Genomic DNA, 19,665 nt, shown 5'->3' on the forward strand with positions numbered 1-19,665 from the left:
CTGAAAACTATAAAACATTGATAAAGGGAGTTGAAGATGATTCAGAGATATGAAAGCTATCCCATGCTCTTGGATTGGAAGGACTAATATTGTTAAAATGGCCATATTACCCAAAGCAATCTACAGATTTAATGTGATCCCTATCAAAATAGGGACATTTTTCACAGAACTGTAACAAATAACCCTAAAATTTACATGGAACCACAAAAGACCCAGAATTAATTGCCAAGGCAATCCTGGAGACATAACTCTTCCAGACTTCAGACTATACTACAAAGCTACAGTAATCAAAACAGCGTGATACTGGCACAAAAGTAGACATATGGATCAATGGAACAGAATAGAGAGCCCAGAAATAAACCCACACACCCACAGTCACTTCATCTATGATAAAGGAGGCAAGAATGTACAGTGGAGAAAAGACAGTCTCTTCAACAAGTGGTTCTGGGAAAGCTGGACAGCTACATGTAAATCAATGAAATTTTAACACTCCCTCACACCATATACAAAATAAACTCAAAATGGTTTAAAGACCTAAATACAAGACATGACATGTAAAACTCCTAGAAAAGAACATAGGCAAAACATTCTCTGACATAAATCGTAGCAATATTTTCTTAGGTCATTCTCCCAAGGCAAAAGAAATAAAAGCAAAAATAAACAAATGGGACCTAATCAAACTTAAAAACTTTTGCACAGCAAAGGAAACCCTCAACAAAATTGAAAGACAACCTATGGACTGGGAGAAAATATTTTCAAATGATGTGACTGACAGGGGCTTAATATCTAAAATGTAAAAACAGCTTACACAGCTCAATATCAGAAACAACCCAGTCAGAAAATGGGCAGAAGACCTGAATAGACATTTTTCCAAAGAAGACGTACAGATGGCCAACAGGCACATAAAGAGATGCTCAGCATGGCTAATTATTAGAGAAATGCAAATCAGAAAACACAAAAAACATTTCCAGGACTTCCCTGGTGGCGCAGTGGTTAAGAATCCACCTGCCAATGCAGGGGACATGGGTTCGAGCCCTGGTCCGGGAAGATCCCACATGCCAAGGAGCAGCTAAGCCCATGCGCCACAACTACTGAAGCCTGCGCACCTAGAGCCCGTGCTCCGCAACAAGAGAAGCTACTGCAATGAGAAGCCCGCTCACCGTGACTAGAGAAAGCCCGCGTGCTGCAACGAAGACCTAACGCAGCCAAAAATAAACAAATAAAATAAATAAATTTATAAAAAATAAACACACACACACACACACACACACACACACACACACACACACACACACACACACACACACACACACACAGAGCTAGGATCCCACATTTAAAAAAACATTTCCAGAAGTCAGCTATGTTCATCTCTAGGCTGAGTAATGTGTATCAGCAACATGAAAAGATTTAATAAATACAGGCATGTTCTAGGGCCTCCTCTCTTAATGATTCCTTTATCAGATTTCTATTGAAGAGAGGAAGCCTACTTCTATAACTTCTCCCTTCTCTATTACGAGAGGGCTATGAATTGAGCATTTCAGAGACTATGATAAGAAGCAGGGAGAGGAAGAGGCAAGTAGAGACTTGTTAAATAGTAATCCTGTTTAAACATTGAAATATAAATATAAATATAAATCAAGAATCTGTATTTTAACCTGACTTGTCTACCATTATTCTAACCTTGTGGTTTTAGAACATTTATCCGTTCATTCATTCAAAGAACATTAATGTCTACCATGTGCCAGGTATTAGGATCAAAAGATAACGAGCATTCCCTATATTCAAGGAGCACAGTCAAATACTGGGATAATTAATTATACAGGAACAGTTAACAGTGATAATAGCATCTAAATTGAAGCATGCATGCCATGTGCCAAGCACTGTGCTGAGCCCTTTATATAGATTATGTCATTTAATTCGTAGGGTCATCCTCTGAGTAACTAGTACTGTTAAGGATTTTAAGGTACCAAGAGGTTTAAATTATTTATCTAAACACACAGCTAATACATGATGGAGCTAGAATTTTAACCCAGTTAGGCTGATCCTTTTGCCCTCACTTTTTTTTTTTTTGGCATTTATAAAATTTATTTTGGTAAAATATTAATAACATAAAATTTACCAATTTAGTCATTTTAAAGCACACAGTTAGGTGGCATAAAATATATTCACATTGCTGTACAACTACTGCCACCATCCATCTGTAAATATTTTTCATCTGCAGATCTTTTTCCATTTCCCCCAAATAAACCTCCATACATATTAAACAATAATTTTCCATTCCCCCACTTGGTTTGCTTCCACCTTTTGTGTATTGTGAATAATGATACTATGAACATGGGTGTACAAATATCTATTAGAGTCCCTGTTTTTAATTATTTTGGGTATATACTCCAAAGTGGAATTGCTGAATCAAAAGGTAAAAGTCAATTTAAAATTTTTTTCACGACCACCACATTGTTTCCGTAATGGCTGCCCATTTTACAATACATTCCAACCAACAGTGCACAAGGATTTTCTGTATATCCTAACACTTGTGATTTCCTGTGGTTTTGTTTTAATGATAATGGATGTACATGGTATCTCATTGTGGTTCTGATTTGAAACTCCTTAGTGATTAGTAATGTTGAGAATATTTTCATGCGATTATTAGCCACCTGTATACATCTTTGGAAAATTCATGTCTTTTGCGCATTTAAAAAATCTGATTGTTTCATTGTTGAGATGTAGGAGTCATTTATATATTTGGATATTAACCCCTTATCAGATATATGATTCGATAGTGTCTTTGGTGCACCTTAAAAAAATATTTATGTATTTCAACTTATCGGTTTTTCTTTTGTTGCCTGTACATTTGGTGTCATAACAAATAAATTATTTCTAAATCCAAGGTCATGAAGGCTTTCCTGTATTTTTTAACAGTTTAACTGTTTTAGCTCTTATGATTAGGTCTTTGATCCAACTTAATCATTTTTTTAATAAAATGTAAGGTAAGGATCCACCTTCATTATTTTCCATGTGGATATCCAGTTTCCTCAATAAGATTTGTTGAACAGACAGTCCTTTCTTCAATGACTGGTCTTTGTATCCCTTTCAAAAATCATATGACCACATTAGTGAGGGTTTTATAAGGGGCTCTCCATTCTGTTCCATAGGTTTATGTGACTCTCCTTGGATAAGTAACACAGTGTTGATTGATGTAGGTTTTTAGGAAGTTTTGAAATTTGGATGTGTGAGTCCTCCAACTGTGTTCTTCTATAACAAGATTGTTTTGGCCATTCGGGGTCCCTTGAAATTCCTTATGAACTTTAGTCTTCTAACTCTACAAAAAATGCTATTCTCACATTTGAATCTGTGGATTGATTTGTATAGTTTTGACATCTTAACAAAATTAAATCTTCCAATCTTTGAAAATAGATGTCCTTCCATTTGTGTCGTCTTTAAATTTTTCAATTTTGCCCTCACTTTTAACCTGTATGCCAAATTACAAGTTATATAGTACTCAGAAGAGTTATAGAAGGTTGTATAAAAGAGAAGACTTTTAAGCTGAAACTTGAACAAGAGGCGGAGCTTACCTGATAGGCTATGAGATAAAAGCATTCAGAGCAGAGAGAGAATTATGTGTGAGAGCAAGGATACAGAAAGCAGCGTGGAGTTTGGCTAACTGTGAGTGCTTAGAGTTCTTGGAGCCACAGGGTGAAAAACGAAAAGTGCCTGCAGTTAAGTTGGGATAGTTACACCAAAATTATAGAAGCTTGAAATACTATGCTTGAATTTGACTTTTTCCCTTGAGGTGCCCTTAAATGGTTAAAAAATAGAACGTTACAGTATTTGCAGTTACAGTGATCAGTTAGCAGTGATGTAGATAGGGAGAAGAAGGAAAGAGTAAGACTGAAGGCAGGAAAAACAACTAGCAAGGTAGTTAATGGTATTCTAGACAAGAGATTATGTTAGCATGACTTCATTGAGTAAACATGTATTGAGCGCCTTGAACGTGCCATTGCTGAGTTTACAGTGTTGAACAAAAAAATATGATACCTGCCATGACATACTGCCTGCAATCTATTGGGAAAGACAGACAGGAAACAAGCAAATATATAATGAAGAAGATGAAATAGAAGTAACAGTTTCAAGAGAGATTTAAGAGGTAGCATTAACCACACCTATTAATCAGTTGAATTTAGAGTGAGAGAGAGATGCCTAAAGTCCAGGGTTTCTTTGAAATAAATCAGAGCTGTTACCAAGGATCCACCTCTCCCCCTAGTTTCTGGAACTGTTTTCTCCATGAATCATGATATATTGATATGTTTTCATTAGAGTAAAATGTAAAGGCTCAGTGCTGCTTTTCTTTATAGAAGAAAGACATTCCCTACACTCACATACACACCCTTGTTGATCATTTTATTTATTTCTTTTAAAGAGGGTAGGCAAATTATGTTTTTTGAACACCAACCTGTACCAGACACAGTGCTAGATGATCTACATACATCATTTCCCATAATCCTTCTAAAAACCTTGTTGATCATTTTAAATGAATGAGAGCCAACGGAACCTGATTTTTCAAAGTGTCTGTTTTAATGCTTTGGTATGAACAAGTATTTCTCTGCTAATTAGATTAGGACATTGATAGAATATAAAATTACAAGTGTTGAACTTCAGAATTTATAAAAAAAGAAAAGGTACCCCTTTACCTGTGGTATAGGATTGGATCAGTAAGAATACATAACATGAAATATCAGAAATGCTTTTGAGTTCATTTTGTAAAGGTCAGAAGAAGAAAAGGTAGTAGTATTAGTTTAATTAAGTAGTGTAACTACTAAAATTGTAGTAACACATTTTCAGTAAAGATCATATAATGTAATCAGGCATTGCCTTGAGTAAGATAATATATGGAATTGGGTCTAGAAGGCCCATTTAAAAGGTCACCTAATACAGTAATTCTTACTGTGAGGTGCACAAGCAGATTTCACTTGAACTCAATGGAATTATTTGCAGAATTGTGTGGGGATGTTTTCTCAGCTTGTATATGTTGAGGGAAATTCTTGTCAGAAGTATATAGGCCTCTCTGATTAAAGAACCACCATCACTTTCACACATGAGGAAACTGAGGCTGTGAGAGGTATAGAGACTTCCCCACGGTCTTGAATAAGTCCTCTTGAAAAGGCAGTTTGCCCAACAGTTTTTAAAATAGAGTTAATGTAAGGCTGCAGTGTCTATGACCTTGCAGCCAGAAGCGTTCAGAGTATTAGGAAGCCCGGGCTTGTTTCTTCATTAGAATTGTCATATGGTGATTTTAAAATATCAGAACATGCCATCATTCAGAATACATTCTTTCACCCTAATATTGCAGAACAGTATCTTTAAAGAAATTCTAGGAAGGGTGTTAACTCATTCAGGATTTTACAGGAAGGAAAGCTCTTTCCTACCTTTTTTTAAGCTAACTTTCACTGACAAGATCAAGCCAGAAAAAGCCTAGCTGGCTGTTGGCCCAGACAAAATTATAATCGTTGAAGTGTCCTCAACCTGCATTGCCCAGGGACAGCTACAACTTGGGGGGTGGGGGGGGCACAGATGCATGCTGAGTGTTGTTCCAGTGCCTTAGATGATGCGTGCGCTCTGTATCCTTTGCTGTGTTGTTCTTGCAGCTATTAGAAAGGAAATTTTAAAATAGCCTAGAATGACTAGTTTTCCCAGAAAGGTGAAAAGGATAACCTCAACTTTAAAAAACTAATCAAGCCATTCGCAGCTGTATCCCCAGCAACTAAAACAGAGCCTGGCACAGAGTAGCTGTGTAATAATTTTTTTGATGAAAGAAATATTTAAATTTATTGTGTTACCTGTGTCATATTTCAGAACAAGAATTTTTTTTCTTTGTCCATTGATACTGAGTATCATATTGTACTGGCGAGATAGTAAAGTAAAAAAGGTATGATTCAATATTCAGAGACCTCCTGATTTCAGTTCAATTTCTGTCATTTATTGCATGATCTTGGGCCTCATTTTCTTTTTCTTAACGGGGGTATAACAATATCTAATTCACAGAATTTAGAGTCATATTAAATGAAATACACTATGTGAAAATTGCTTTATAAATTCTTAAGAGCTATATAAATATTAATGTTATTCATCTTAAATAATATTTTTAATAATTTGAAAAAATATGTTTACTGGTATCATCCTAATTTCCTAAATCCTGTATTTATTTGTTTTAGGTAGGGAAGAAGTGATCCCCATGATTGAAATACAGTTTTTGTTTTGTTTTGTTTTGTTTTGTTTATTTATTTATTTATTTAGTTTTGGCTGTGTTGAGTCTTCGTTTCTGTGCAAGGGCTTTCTCTAGCTGCGGCAAGCGGGGACCACTCTTCATCGCAGTGCGCGGGCCTCGCACTATCGCGGCCTGTCTTGTTGCGGAGCACAGGCTCCAGACGCGCAGGCTCAGCAGTTGTGGCTCACGGGCCTAATTGCTCCGCGGCACGTGGGATCCTCCCAGACCAGGGCTCGAACCCATGTCCCCTGCATTGGCAGGCAGATTCTCAACCACTGCGCCACCAGGGAAGCCCTGAAATACAGTTTTGAATTCTGTGATAAAGTACATTTCAAGGAAGATGATCATGCATCATTTCTACCTAATGAACTAATGTTAGGTGTGGGGAATAGTCTGAAAATAATTAAAGCATTCATTTTTAAACAAAGGCACTGTATTTACTATGCATTTGTTAATTGACTTTTTGCTGGCTAATTTGTACATGACTTAAGAATTAATAGATATTTGATAAATGCTCAACATGTTCTAGGTATTGTGATATGTGCAAAAAGTATACAGCAGCGTTTTTCAAAGTGGAAATGTAATATTAGCTTTTGAGATGTTCTGTGATTAGAATTTGGGATAGAATTTCTATCTGCTACTGCAGCTCTCTCTTGGAGATTTTTCATACCCATTAGTATCGGCTCCAAAAATTCCTGCATATAGAAACCTGTTTAATTTTGTTTCTACCCAGTGTTTCCCTAACTTATTTTAACAAGAAAATCCTTTTTTTCATTATATCTGCTAACATTTACCCAAGCATTTTATGAAACACCTGTATAAGATATATGGTATGGACTCCATGAGTTTTAACGTTCTGTTTGGAACTCTAAACATAAATATAAGGTAATTTAAAAAAAAAGAAAGAAAAGAGGGAGAGAGAGTCCAAGAAAATAATCTTTTCAAAAGAGAAGATCTGAAAACATCTCTAATGCCCTTAAGTTTACTGATGTATAATACTGAGAACCTAACAAATGCAAGTTTAATCAACTTTATTTAGTTATAATTTACATACAATAAACTGCATCAACTTAAAGTGGACAATTCAGCTAATTTACATATATACTATATGTAAACCTGTGAAGCCACCTCTGCAATCCAGATGTAATAGAACATTTCAGTCAACCTAAAAGGTTCCTTTTGCTCCTGGCAATCCACCTTTCCCTCTACCCCAGGCTCCAAACAACCACTTGTCTGCTTTTTATATAGATTAAATTGAATTTTTAAGTATCTTATGTAAATGGAATTTATAGAATGTATTTTTCAATGTCTGGTTTCTTTAACTCAGCACAATGATTTTGAGACTCGTGCATGTTATTGTGTGTATCAGTAGTTTTTCTTTTTTATTGCCGAGTGGTATTCTATTATATATAAATACATATTTTGTTCATCCATTCATGAATTGGTAGACATTTGGATTATTTACAGCTTGGGGCTATTGTGAATAAAGCTGCTATGAACATCTATGTACAGATCTGCATGGCTATACGTTTTTGTTCCTCTCAGATAAATACCTAGGAGTAGAGTAGCTAGGTTGTTATGGTGGGGAACTTTCTAAGAAACTGCCAGTTTTCCAAAGTAGTTGTACTGTTTTATGTTCCCATTAAGAGTGTAAAAGTTCTAGTTTCTCCATATCCTTATTCAGTCTTTGGTGTTGTCAGTGTCTTTAGTTTTAGTCATTCTTATGAGAAGGTAATGATATCTCATTGTGGCTTAAATTTGCATTGATCTGATGACCAATGATTCTGAGCAGCTTTTTACTCAACACTTACTTGCCAACCCTATAGCTTCTTGTATTTGAATCTGTTCAGATTTTTTGCCCACTTTCTACTGGGTTATTTATTTTCTTATCACTGAATTTTAAGGGTTCTTTTTATATTTGTATACAAGTTTTTTGTCAGATATAACTATTGTGAATGTTTTATCCCAGTCTGTGGCTTGCCTTTTTATCTTCTTAAAGGTATCTTTAGAAGAGAAGAAGGGTTTATTTTTATAAAGACCAGTTTATCAATTTTTTTCTTTTATACTTCTAGAATTTTGTAGTTTTAGCTCTTACACTGAGATTTATGATCCATCTCAAGTTAATTTTTGAGTATAGGGTGAGGTAAGGGTCAATGTTCATTTTAAAAATATGAATATCTAGTTGTTGAGCATCATTTCTTAAAATACTTTCCTTTCCTCATTGAATGCATTAATAATAAAAATCAATATGGATTCTGTTCTATTAATCTTTCTATTCTGTTCCTTATTCTGTTCTATTAATCTTTTATTTCTGTCTTCTAGACCTTATTACACTATCTTGTTTCTCTATTAGCATTGTAAGTTTTGAAGTCAGTTAAGTCCTTCAACTTTGTTCTTTTTTTAGGTTGCTTTCACTATTCTCAGTCATTAGCATTTCCATATAAATTTTATAATCAGTTTGTCACTTTTTTAAAAAGTCTTTGTGTAATTTTGATTGGAATTGCATTGAGTCTATAGATAAATTTGGAAAGAAAGAATATCTTCATAATTCTGAGTCTTCCAATGAACATGGTATATCACTCTGTTTAAATAGGTCTTGTTTAATTTCTCTCAACAGTGCTCTGTAGTTTTCAATGAAGAATTCTTTTGTTAATTTTATTCCTGTCTTTTATATTTTTTATATATTTCCATAAAGTGGACTTTTTAAACTTCATTTTCTAGTTAGTTTGCTGCTTAATACATTTTTTCTAATATTAAACTTGTATTCTGTAATCTTGCTGTTAGTTGTTTTGTAGATTCCTTAGGAGTTTTATATAAACTCTCATGTTATCTGCAAATGAGGATAGTTTTACTTTTTACTCTTCCAAGTTCTATACTTTCTTCCCCCCATACGCTCCCTACTCTGGTTTTACCTTATCGCAAAGGCTAGTATCTCTATTATAATGTTTGGTGAAAGTGGTGAGCTTTTTACCTTGTTCTTGATCTTAGGTAGAAAACATTGAATATTTTGACAATTAGGATGTTACCTGTAGGTTTTTTTATTTTATTTTATTTTTATTTTATTTATTTATTTATTTTTGCCTGTATTGGGTCTTCGTTGCTGTGCGCAGGCTTTCTCTAGTTGCGGCGAGCAGGGCTACTCTTCGTTGCGGTGTGTGGGCTTCTCACTGCGGTGGCTTCTCTTGTTGTGGAGCACAGGCTCTAGGCACACGGACTTCAGTAGTTGCAGCACGCAGGCTCAGTAGTTGTGGCTCACGGGCTTAGTTGTTCCGCGGCATGTGGGATCTTCCCAGACCAGGGATCGAACCCATGTCCCCTGCATTGGCAGGTGGATTCTCAACCGCTGTGCCACCAGGGAAGCCCTACCTGTAGGTTTTTGTAATACCATTTATTATATTGAAGATGTTCCCTTCTATTTCTAGTTTGCTGAGAGTTTTCTTATCATGAGTAGATCTTAAACTTTGTCATTTGTTTTTTCTGCACATATTAAATGATCATATTGTTTTTCTCTTTTATTCTGTTTACTGTGGTGAATTATATTCATTGGATTTTGAGTGTTAAACTAACCTTGCATTCCGGTGATAATTCTTACTTGGTTATGATGATTTATCCATTTTATATATTGTTAGATTCTATTTGCCAATGTTTTTAAAGGATTTTTAGGGCTATATTTATGAAGGTGTCATTAATCTGTAATTTTCAATTTTTGTAATATCTTTGTCAGGTTTTGGAGTAAGTATTATGCTGGCTTTATAAAACAAGTTGAGACGTGTTCCCTTCTCTGTATTCTAAAATGATTGTATAATTTTGATGTTATTTCTTCTCTGGTAGAATTCAGAAGGGAAATCATCTGGGCTTGGATTTTTCTTAACACATTTTTGACCAGAGACATATTAACAGCCACAGGAGTTAGTTTCTGCAAAAATCCCCCGGTCAGTAATGTGTTAGTGGAAAGGTTGGTTACGGTGGATTCAATTTTTTGATGAGTTCAATTCCATTTTTAAAAATAAATGTAGGGCTATTCTGATTTTCTGTTTCATTTTGTGTCCATTTTGTACCTGAATTTTTCAAGAAATTTGTTTCTTTTTATCATCATAAAGTTGTTTATAATATTTTATTATTATCCATTTACTATCTTTAGGATCTGTAGTGATAACGATTCTTTCATTTCTGATGTTGATGATTTGTTCTCTCTATCCTTGTTCAGTCTAGCTAGAATTTAATCAATTTTTTAAATCTTTGTAGAAAACTACTCTTGCCTTTGATTTTCTCTCTTGTTTGTTTCCCATTTCATTGATTTCTGCTCTCATGTTCATTATTTCCTTCCTGTACTTACTCTTGAAACTTAGGTCATTGCTTTTAGACTTCTCTCCTACTATAAGCATTTAAAGTTATAAAATTGCCTCTAAGCACTGCTTTAACTGTATTCCACAAATCTTCATATGTTAGATTTTCATTATCATTCAACTTGAAACATATTCTCATTTCCTTTGTGATATCTTCTTTGACCAATGGTTTATTTAGAAGTATGTTGTTTAATTTCCAATGTGTTTGGGGTTTTCCTCTATGTCCTATTTTTATTCATGTCTAACTTACTCTTCTCATAGTCAGAGTTCTACTCTGTATGATTTCAGTCCTTTTGAATTTGTTGAGTTTTGTGTTATGGCTCATCGTATGGGCTGTCTTGATGAATATACCAAGTGTACTTGAAAAGAATATGTGTTCTGCAGTTGTTGGGCATAGAGGCCTATAAATAAATATCAATTAGGTCAAGATGATTGATGGTCTTGTTAGATCCTCTCTGTCTTACTGATTTGTTTTCTAGTTCTATCAATGCTAAGAGAGGATTGTTAAAATCTCCTATTATGATTGTGGAATTATATATATTTATCTTTTTAAACCTGTCAATTTTTGCTTTATATATGTTGAGGCTCCATTATTAGGAACAAACGTATTAAGAAATATGAAGGTTCTGAGACTTCACCCTATTTGAAAGCTAACAAGTTAGTCTGCCACAATTTCATAGAATCTGGCAAAAGACTTGAGACTCCTGAGTCAGAGACAGAGGACAGTTTATTACTCACAGAATATCATCATTTTTTGCACCAGTTCCCTAAGAACTAAGTCCCACAGAGCAACCATATGAGGTTTCAATGTTTGTATTTTCTGTAGTGTTTAATGTATGGTCCCAGCTACATTTTCAGGATTTGGGGGTTTGTTGTTGTTGTTGTTTTAGTTTTTATAATTAAAAGAAGTTCATGTCTAAGTTCTTATCTTCCTTACTTTCTGTATTCTATCACACCTTCTTTCTGGATACTTCATATTCATAAGTACACATATAGAAATGTGCTGTTTTTCACTCTTTATAAGTGAGTATCTCCTAAATATTCAAGGATTGCTATTTCTGATTATGCCAGCAAGAAGAGTAATTTTTTTGGAGATGGAAGGAGTCTACATTTTTGGGGTATATCATTTCTAATCCTTTTTATTTCTTCCTGAAGATTCAATTTTCCATCTCATGTCATTTCCCTTCAACCTAAAGAACTTCCTTTAGCATTTTCTGTAATGCAGATCTACTGGAAACAGATTTCCTTGGTTTTCTTTTATCTAAAAATGACTTTATTTTTCCTTCGTTATTGAAGAGTACTTTCACTGGGAATAGAATTCTGGCATGACATTTTTATTCTTTCAACACGTTAAAGATGTTGTTCTACTGGTTTCTGCCCTCCATTGTTTTAATTGAGAGTCATTGGTGATTCAGTCATTGTTCCCTGTATTCACTCTGGCAGCATTTAAGATTTTATCTTTGGTTTTCAGCAGTTTGACTATAATGTGTTCATGTATGGTTTCCTTTGTATTTATTTTGTTTGAAATTCACTGAGCTTCTTGATTTTGTGAATTTATGGTTGTTTACCAATTTGGGGGAATTTTCAGCTTTTTCTTCAAATATTTTTTTCTACCCCATCTTCTCTTTTCTTTCCTTACTGGACTTTTATTAGACCTTTTTTTGTCCCACAAGAATGATCTTTGCTTGTAAACCTTACCATTTCACCTTCCTACTTAAAACCTTCTAGTGGCTTCTCATTGCAAATAGAGTGCAGTCCAGATTCTTCACCATGTTGTTTAAGACCTCATAATCTGCCTGTGACTATCTCTCTAACCTCATTTCCTACGTCTTTTCACTTTATTCACTGTTTCTACCACAGTGGGTTTTTTCTGTCTCTGGAACATGCCAGTCATCTGTGCCTTTGTACTTGAGGTTTCTTTTACCTTGAATGCTCTTTCCCAGATCTTTGTATGGTTGTCTCCTTTGGATATCTGCATAAGTTACCTCCTCAAAGAGGCTTTCTCTGACTACCCCAACTAAAAGCTGTCCCATCCCCTCAAAGCACACACACATGCACACTTTTGACCCATATCTCTCTTAATAGCTTTATGGAGATATAATTTACATACCATAAAATTCATCCACTTAAAATATAGAATTCAAAGGTTATTAGTATATTCACAGACGTGTAACTCTCACTATACTCAATTTTACACTTATCTATCTTATTCATGCTGTTTCCTAGTACCAAGAACAAACTCTGGTATATAGTACAGCTCAATAGTTTTTTCTGAATAGATGACTTCATTAGCTCTAAGATAGTTCAGGCATTCGCCTTCAATAAAATATTAGGGAAGTTCATTTGACTGCCGTCAGCTCTAGAAGTATTCTTTGATCTGAGCTATGTTATTTTGTGGGCTCTCTGAAAACAGCTTAACCCATATTTGAAGAGTTATTTCAGGAAGTTACCAAAAAAAGCCTTTTGATATGATGAATGCAAGTCATATACACATTTCCTTAAAAGACAGTAGTTGTCTTTTACTGACCTGACAGTTGCTGAGGAGCAAAAAGCCTTTCAGAAATCCTGCTTTTCTATTTTCAAAAGTACTCTGACATTGTTTATTTGTTTGAATCTTTGAAATAGATTTTAGAATCTCTAGTACTTGTTTTATTTACTAATTATTATACTAGTGAGATATTCATGAGATTCTGGGCATCCTCTTGCCTTGGGTTCCTTCGTATGGAATATCAATTCTGAGCTTGGTTAATCTTTGTTGCCCCTTCTTCTTTATAGGCCTTGATGCGGCCTGGAAGAATTGATAGAATCATCTACGTGCCTTTACCAGATGCAGCAACAAGAAGGGAAATATTTAACTTGCGGTTTCAGTCTATGCCAGTCAGTAATGATGTTGATCTGAATGAACTCATCCTCCAAACAGATACATATTCAGGAGCAGAGGTAAGATAGTTCCCCTTAAAATACCTTGGTGGGAAGAAAGCAGTGGCTTGGGGTCATTAGCAAAGAAAAGATTGCTTGATGCCAGCTGTTTTAAATAACTGTGTACTAAGTAATCTTAAAACAGGAAATACACTACATTGACAGGTAGTCACTAAATTAAATTGCATTTTACCTGGCCTCTATTATATTTCAATTGTTTTTACCTAGCTTATCTTATTTCTCAAAATGTAGTCTTCAGAGAAGCAGCATAATATAGTGGAGAGAACACTGGACTAGAAGTAGAAGATTCTTCTTTTGGGGCTTTTTGTTTTTGTTTTTTGTTTGTTTATTTTAACATCTTTATTGGAATATAATTGCTTTACAATGGTGTGCTAGTTTCTGCTTTATAACAAAGTGAATCAGTTATACATATACATATGTTCCCATATCTCTTCCCTCTTGCATCTCCCTCCCTCCCACCCTCCCTATCACACCCCTCTAGGTGGTCACAGAGCACCGAGCTGATCTCTCTGTGCTATGCGGCTGCTTCCCACTGGCTATCTATTTTACGTTCGGTAGTGTATATATGTCCATGCCACTCTCACTTTGTCCCAGCTTACCCTTCCCCCTCCCCGTATCCTCAAGTCCATTCTCTAGTAGGTCTGTGTCTTTATTCCCGTCTTGCTCCTAGGTTCTTCTGACCATTATTTTTTTCTTTTTTTTTTTTTAGATTCCATATACATGTGTTAGCATATGGTATTTGTTTTTCTCTTTCTGACTTACTTCACTCTGTATGACAGACTCTAGGTCCATCCACATCACTACAAATAACTCAGTTTCGTTCCTTTTTATGGCTGAGTAATATTCCATTGTATATATGTGCCACATCTTCTTTATCCATTCATCTGTTGATGGACACTTAGGTTGCTTCCATGTCCTGGCTATTGTAAATAGAGCTGCAATGAACATTTTGGTACATGACTCTTTTTGAATTATGGTTTTCTCAGGGTATATGCCCAGTAGTGGGATTGCTGGGTCGTGTGGTAGTTCTATTTTTAGTTTTTTAAGGAACTTCCATACTGTTCTCCATAGTGGCTGTATCAATTTACATTCGCACCAACAGGGCAAGAGGGTTCCCTTTTCTCCACACCCTCTCCAGCATTTATTGTTTGTAGATTTTTTGATGATGGCCATTCTGACCGGTGTGAGATGATATCTCATTGTAGGTTTGATTTGCATTTCTCTAATGATTAATGATGTTGAGCATTCTTTCATGTGTTTGTTGGCAATCTGTATATCTTCTTTGGAGAAATGTCTATTTAGGTCTTCTGCCCATTTTTGGATTGGGTTGTTTGTTTTTTTGAAATTGAGCTGCGTGAGTTGCTTGTATGTTTTGGAGATTAATCGTTTGTCACTTGCTTCATTTGCAAATATTTTCTCCCATTCTGAGGGTTGTCTTTTCGTCTTGTTTATGGTTTCCTTTGCTGTGCAAAAGCTTTTAAGTTTCATTAGATCCCATTGGTTTATTTTTGTTCTTATTTCCATTCCTCTAGGAGGTGGGTCCAAAAGGATCTTGCTGTGATTTATGTCACAGAGTGTTCTGCCTATGTTTTCCTCTAAGAGTTTTATAGTGTCTGGCCTTACATGTAGGTCTTTAATCCATTTTGAGTTTATTTTTGTGTATGGTGTTAGGGCGTGTTCTAATTTCATTCTTTTACATGTAGCTGTCCAGTTTTCCCAGCATCACTTATTGAAGAGGCTGTCTTTTCTCCATTGTACACTCTTGCCTCCTTTATCAAAGATAGGGTGACCATATGTGCGTGGGTTTATCTCTGGGCTTTCTATCTTGTTCCATTGATCTATAATTCTGTTTTTGTGTCAGTACCATACTGTCTTGATTACTGTAGCTTTGTAGTATAGTTTGAAGTCCGGGAGCCTGATTCCTCCAGCTCCGTTTTTCTTTCTCAAGATTGCTTTGGCTATTCGGGGTCTTTTGTGTTTCCATACAAATTGTGAAATTTTTTGTTCTAGTTCTGTGAAAAATGCCAGTGGTAGTTTGATAGGGATTGCATTGAATCTGTAGATTGCTTTGGGTAGTAGAGTCATTTTCACAATGTTGATTCTTCCAATCCAAGAACATGGTACATCTCTCCATCTATCTGTATCATCTTTAATTTCTTTCATCAGTGTCTTATAGTTTTCTGCGTACAGCTCTTTTGTCTCCTTAGGTAGGTTTATTCCTGGATATTTTATTCTTTTTGTTGCAATGGTAAATGGGAATGTTTTCTTAATTTCACTTTCAGATTTTTCATCATTAGTGTATAAGACTGCAAGAGATTTCTTTGCATTAATTTTGTATCCTGCTACTTTACCAAGTTCATTGATTAGCTCTAGGAGTTTTCTGATAGCATCTTTAGGATTCTCTATGTATAGTATCATGTCATCTGCAAACAGTGACAGCTTTACTACTTCTTTTCCAATTTGGATTCCTTTTATTTCTTTTTCTTCTCTGATTGCTGTGGCTAACACTTCCAAAACTATGTTGAATAATAGTGGTGAGAGTGGGCAACCTTGTCTTGTTCCTGATCTTAGTGGAAATGGTTTCAGTTTTTCACCATTGAGGACAATGTTGGCTGTGGGTTTGTCATATATGGCCTTTATTCTGTTGAGGAAAGTTCCCTCTATGCCTACTTTCTGGAGGGTTTTTATCATAAATGGGTGTTGAATTTTGTCGAAAGCTTTCTCTGCATCTATTGAGATGATCATATGGTTTTTCTCCTTCAATTTGTTAATATGGTGTATCACGTTGATTGATTTGCGTATATTGAAGAATCCTTGCATTCCTGGGATAAATCCCATTTGATCATGGTGTATGATGCTTTTAATGTGCTCTTGGATTCTGTTTGCTAGTATTTTGTTGAGGATTTTTGCATCAATGTTCATCAGTGATATTGTCCTGTAGTTTTCTTTCTTTGTAACATCTTTGTCCGGTTTTGGTATCAGCGTGATGGTGGCCTCGTAGAATGAGTTTGGGAGTGTTCCTCCCTCTGCTATATTTTGGAAGAGTTTGAGAAGGATAGGTGTTAGCTGTTCTCTAAATGTTTGATAGAATTCGCCCGTGAAGCCATCTGGTTCTGGGCTTTTGTTTGTTGGAAGATTTTTAATCACAGTTTCAATTTCAGTGCTTGTGATTGGTCTGTTCATATTTTCTATTTCTTCCTGGTTCAGTCTTGGAAGGTTGTGCATTTCTTAGAATTTGTCCATTTCTTCCAGGTTGTCCATTTTATTGGCATAGAGTTGCTTGTAGTAATCTCATGATCCTTTGTATTTCTGCAGTGTCAGTTGTTACTTCTCCTTTTTCATTTCTAATTCTATTGATTTGAGTCTTCTCCCTTTTTTTCTTGATAAGTCTGGCTAATGGTTTATCAATTCTGTTTATCTTCTCAAAGAACCAGCTTTTAGTTTTATTGATCTTTGCTATCATTTCCTTCATTTCTTTTTCATTTATTTCTGATCTGATCTTTATGATTTCTTTCCTTCTGCTAACTTTGGGGTTTTTTTGTTCTTCTTTCTCTAATTGCTTTAGGTGTAAGGCTAGATTGTTTATTTGAGATGTTTCTTGTTTCTTAAGGTAGGATTGTATTGCTATAAACTTCCCTCTTAGAACTGCTTTTGCTGCATCCCATAGGTTTTGGGTCGTTGTGTTTTCATTGTCATTTGTTTCTATGACAAATGACTTCCTCTTTGATTTCTTGAGTGATCTCTTGGTTATTAAGTAGTGTGTTGTTTAGCCTCCATGTGTTTGTATTTCTTACAGATTTTTTCCTGTAATTGATATCTAGTCTCATAGCGTTGTGGTCGGAAAAGATACTTGATATGATTTCAATTTTCTTAAATTTACCAAGGCTTGATTTGTGACCCAAGATATGATCTATCCTGGAGAATGTTCCATGAGCACTTGAGAAGAATGTGTATTCTGTTGTTTTTGGATGGAATGTCCTATAAATACCAATTAAGTCCATCTTGTTGAATGTATCATTTAAAGCTTGTGTTTCCTTATTTATTTTCATTTTGGATGATCTGTCCATTGGTGAAAGTGGGGTGTTAAAGTCCCCTACTCTGATTGTGTTACTGTCGATTTCCCCTTTTATGGCTGTTAGTATTTGCCTTATGTATTGAGGTGCTCCTATGTTGGGTGCATAAATATTTACAATTGTTATATCTTCTTGTTGGGTTGATCCCTTGATCATTATGTCATGTCCTTCTTTGTCTCTTATAATGGTCTTTGTTTTAAAGTCTATTTTGTCTAATGTGAGAATTGCTACTCCAGCTTTCTTTTGATTTCCATTTGCATGGATTATCTTTTTCCATCCCCTCACTTTCAGTCTGTATGTGTCCCTAGGTCTGAAGTGGGTCTCTTGTAGACAGCATATATACGGGTCTTGTTTTTGTATCCATTCAGCCAGTCTAGGGGCTTTTTGATACAGTAGCTTCCAACCAGTTATACACATCCCTGAACTTTGATTGCTTTACCCTATCAAATGGAAATGGTGTACAACTTGCCCTACTGTTTTCTCATAGAGATCAGAAAAATGAGATTAAGATATCATGTAAGCACTCTGAAATACAAAAGACTTGGCAGAGATATTTTATTATTATCTTTTAAGATTTGGGAAAATTATCTCAGTCTACAAAGATTCTCTCATAAAAACCATAAAAGAGACAGCCAGTCTGCCCTTAATAGTAAAAGTATACTCTCAACAAGAATAGCAAGACCTCTGTGAAAATATGAAAATTTTAAGTATGGCAAATAAATATTTTTTCTGGCCTTAGCAACTCCTTACTTAGGCTGTTTTTATTTACAGAATAAAATTGCATTAAACTATTTGTGCAGCTTTTCTACATGTATTTCTTAAGAAAAATTTGGACTATATATTCCTCAACACAGAAATGTCTTCTGAATACCACTGATATAGGTCTGTACTGGGAAATTAATACTTTCTTAAGTAAGAAGCTGTAGATTCTTTTCATTCTGAATTATCCAGCAGGCCGGGACTCCACATTCTGTTTTGCTTGCTATTATTTTTTATCTGTCTTCTGTAAAAACCAAAGAGATTAACACATAATAGATCATTAGTGGTACTCAGAGAGTCTTATAGGTAAATTTACATGTGGACTTGGATTTAGTATATCATGTAGTCATAGCTAATAACAACAACCAAAATAAATCTTAAATCTACTCACTGTTTTTTTCAACTAGTAACTATGTATGTTTGATTTTCCCCCTTTAAATTTTTAAATTCCACTGGGGTGGAAAATCCATGTAGAAAGTAGCTTGAGAAGCAGTTAAAGTGCATTCACCTTTAAAGTCCTGTCTGAAACAATAATCTTTATGAGCATCTCTGTGGCATGACCATCCATTAAGTTAAAATGAACATACAGTTACCGCTAACTGACTGCTCCAGCATTTCTAGAATTTAGTTTTTGATGTGAGACCAAGGGCTGTGTATGATATGTCAGTTTACAGGAAGTAGGCAGGAAAAGAAACCATAAATCTTTCACTTGAGTCGAGTGAAGTGGAAGAGTAGTTAGCAAGGTATAAATATGCCTTTCTCACTTTGAAGTAATTCATGGTAGTAACACAGAAGTGCAAAACAAAAAGCAAAGCCAGTGAGGTCCTGTCTGGCTGAAAGGTAAAAACTCACTTGGTGCCAGGAATTATTGTACCAGCTTACTAGTTTTTTTTGTTGTTTTTTTTTTAATTGATTGATTGATTGATTGATTGATTGCTGTGTTGGGTCTTCGTTTCTGTGTGAGGGCTTTCTCTAGTTGCGGCAAGTGGGGGCCACTCTTCATCGCGGTGCGCGGGCCTCTCACTATCGCGGCCTCTCTTGTTGCAGAGCACAGGCTCCAGATGCGCAGGCTCAGTAGTTGTGGCTCACGGGCCTAGTTGCTCCGTGGCATGTGGGATCTTCCCAGACCAGGGCTCGAACCCGTGTCCCCTGCATTGGCAGGCAGATTCTCAACCACTGCACCACCAGGGAAGCCCTACTAGTTCTTATGTAGTACATGCCTAATTCAGTCTGAAATATAGGCAAATTCATTTCTGATTAATTTTTATATCAGATTTTCTAAAAA

The 19,665-nt window shown here is 35.4% G+C and overlaps 1 protein-coding gene across 4 annotated transcripts in view; it reads left to right on the plus strand.

The window, feature by feature from the left end:
- The window catches only part of AFG2A (AFG2 AAA ATPase homolog A), a 331,389-nt gene that overhangs the window by 255,491 nt on the left and 56,233 nt on the right, over positions 1-19,665 (plus strand). For 2 of the 4 annotated variants that reach the window (XM_057546786.1, XM_007172385.2), the window contains exon 15: positions 13,384-13,548. The exons of 1 other annotated variant lie outside the window; for it this stretch is intronic. In XM_057546786.1, coding sequence (XP_057402769.1) covers positions 13,384-13,548 — 165 coding nt within the window. Of the gene's footprint in view, positions 1-13,383; positions 13,549-19,665 lie in introns of those variants that run through there. One more of the 4 variants, XM_007172386.2, reaches the window with a different exon arrangement.

Source organism: Balaenoptera acutorostrata, chromosome 5, assembly GCF_949987535.1.
Source record: "Balaenoptera acutorostrata chromosome 5, mBalAcu1.1, whole genome shotgun sequence".
Lineage (NCBI taxonomy): Eukaryota > Metazoa > Chordata > Mammalia > Artiodactyla > Balaenopteridae > Balaenoptera > Balaenoptera acutorostrata.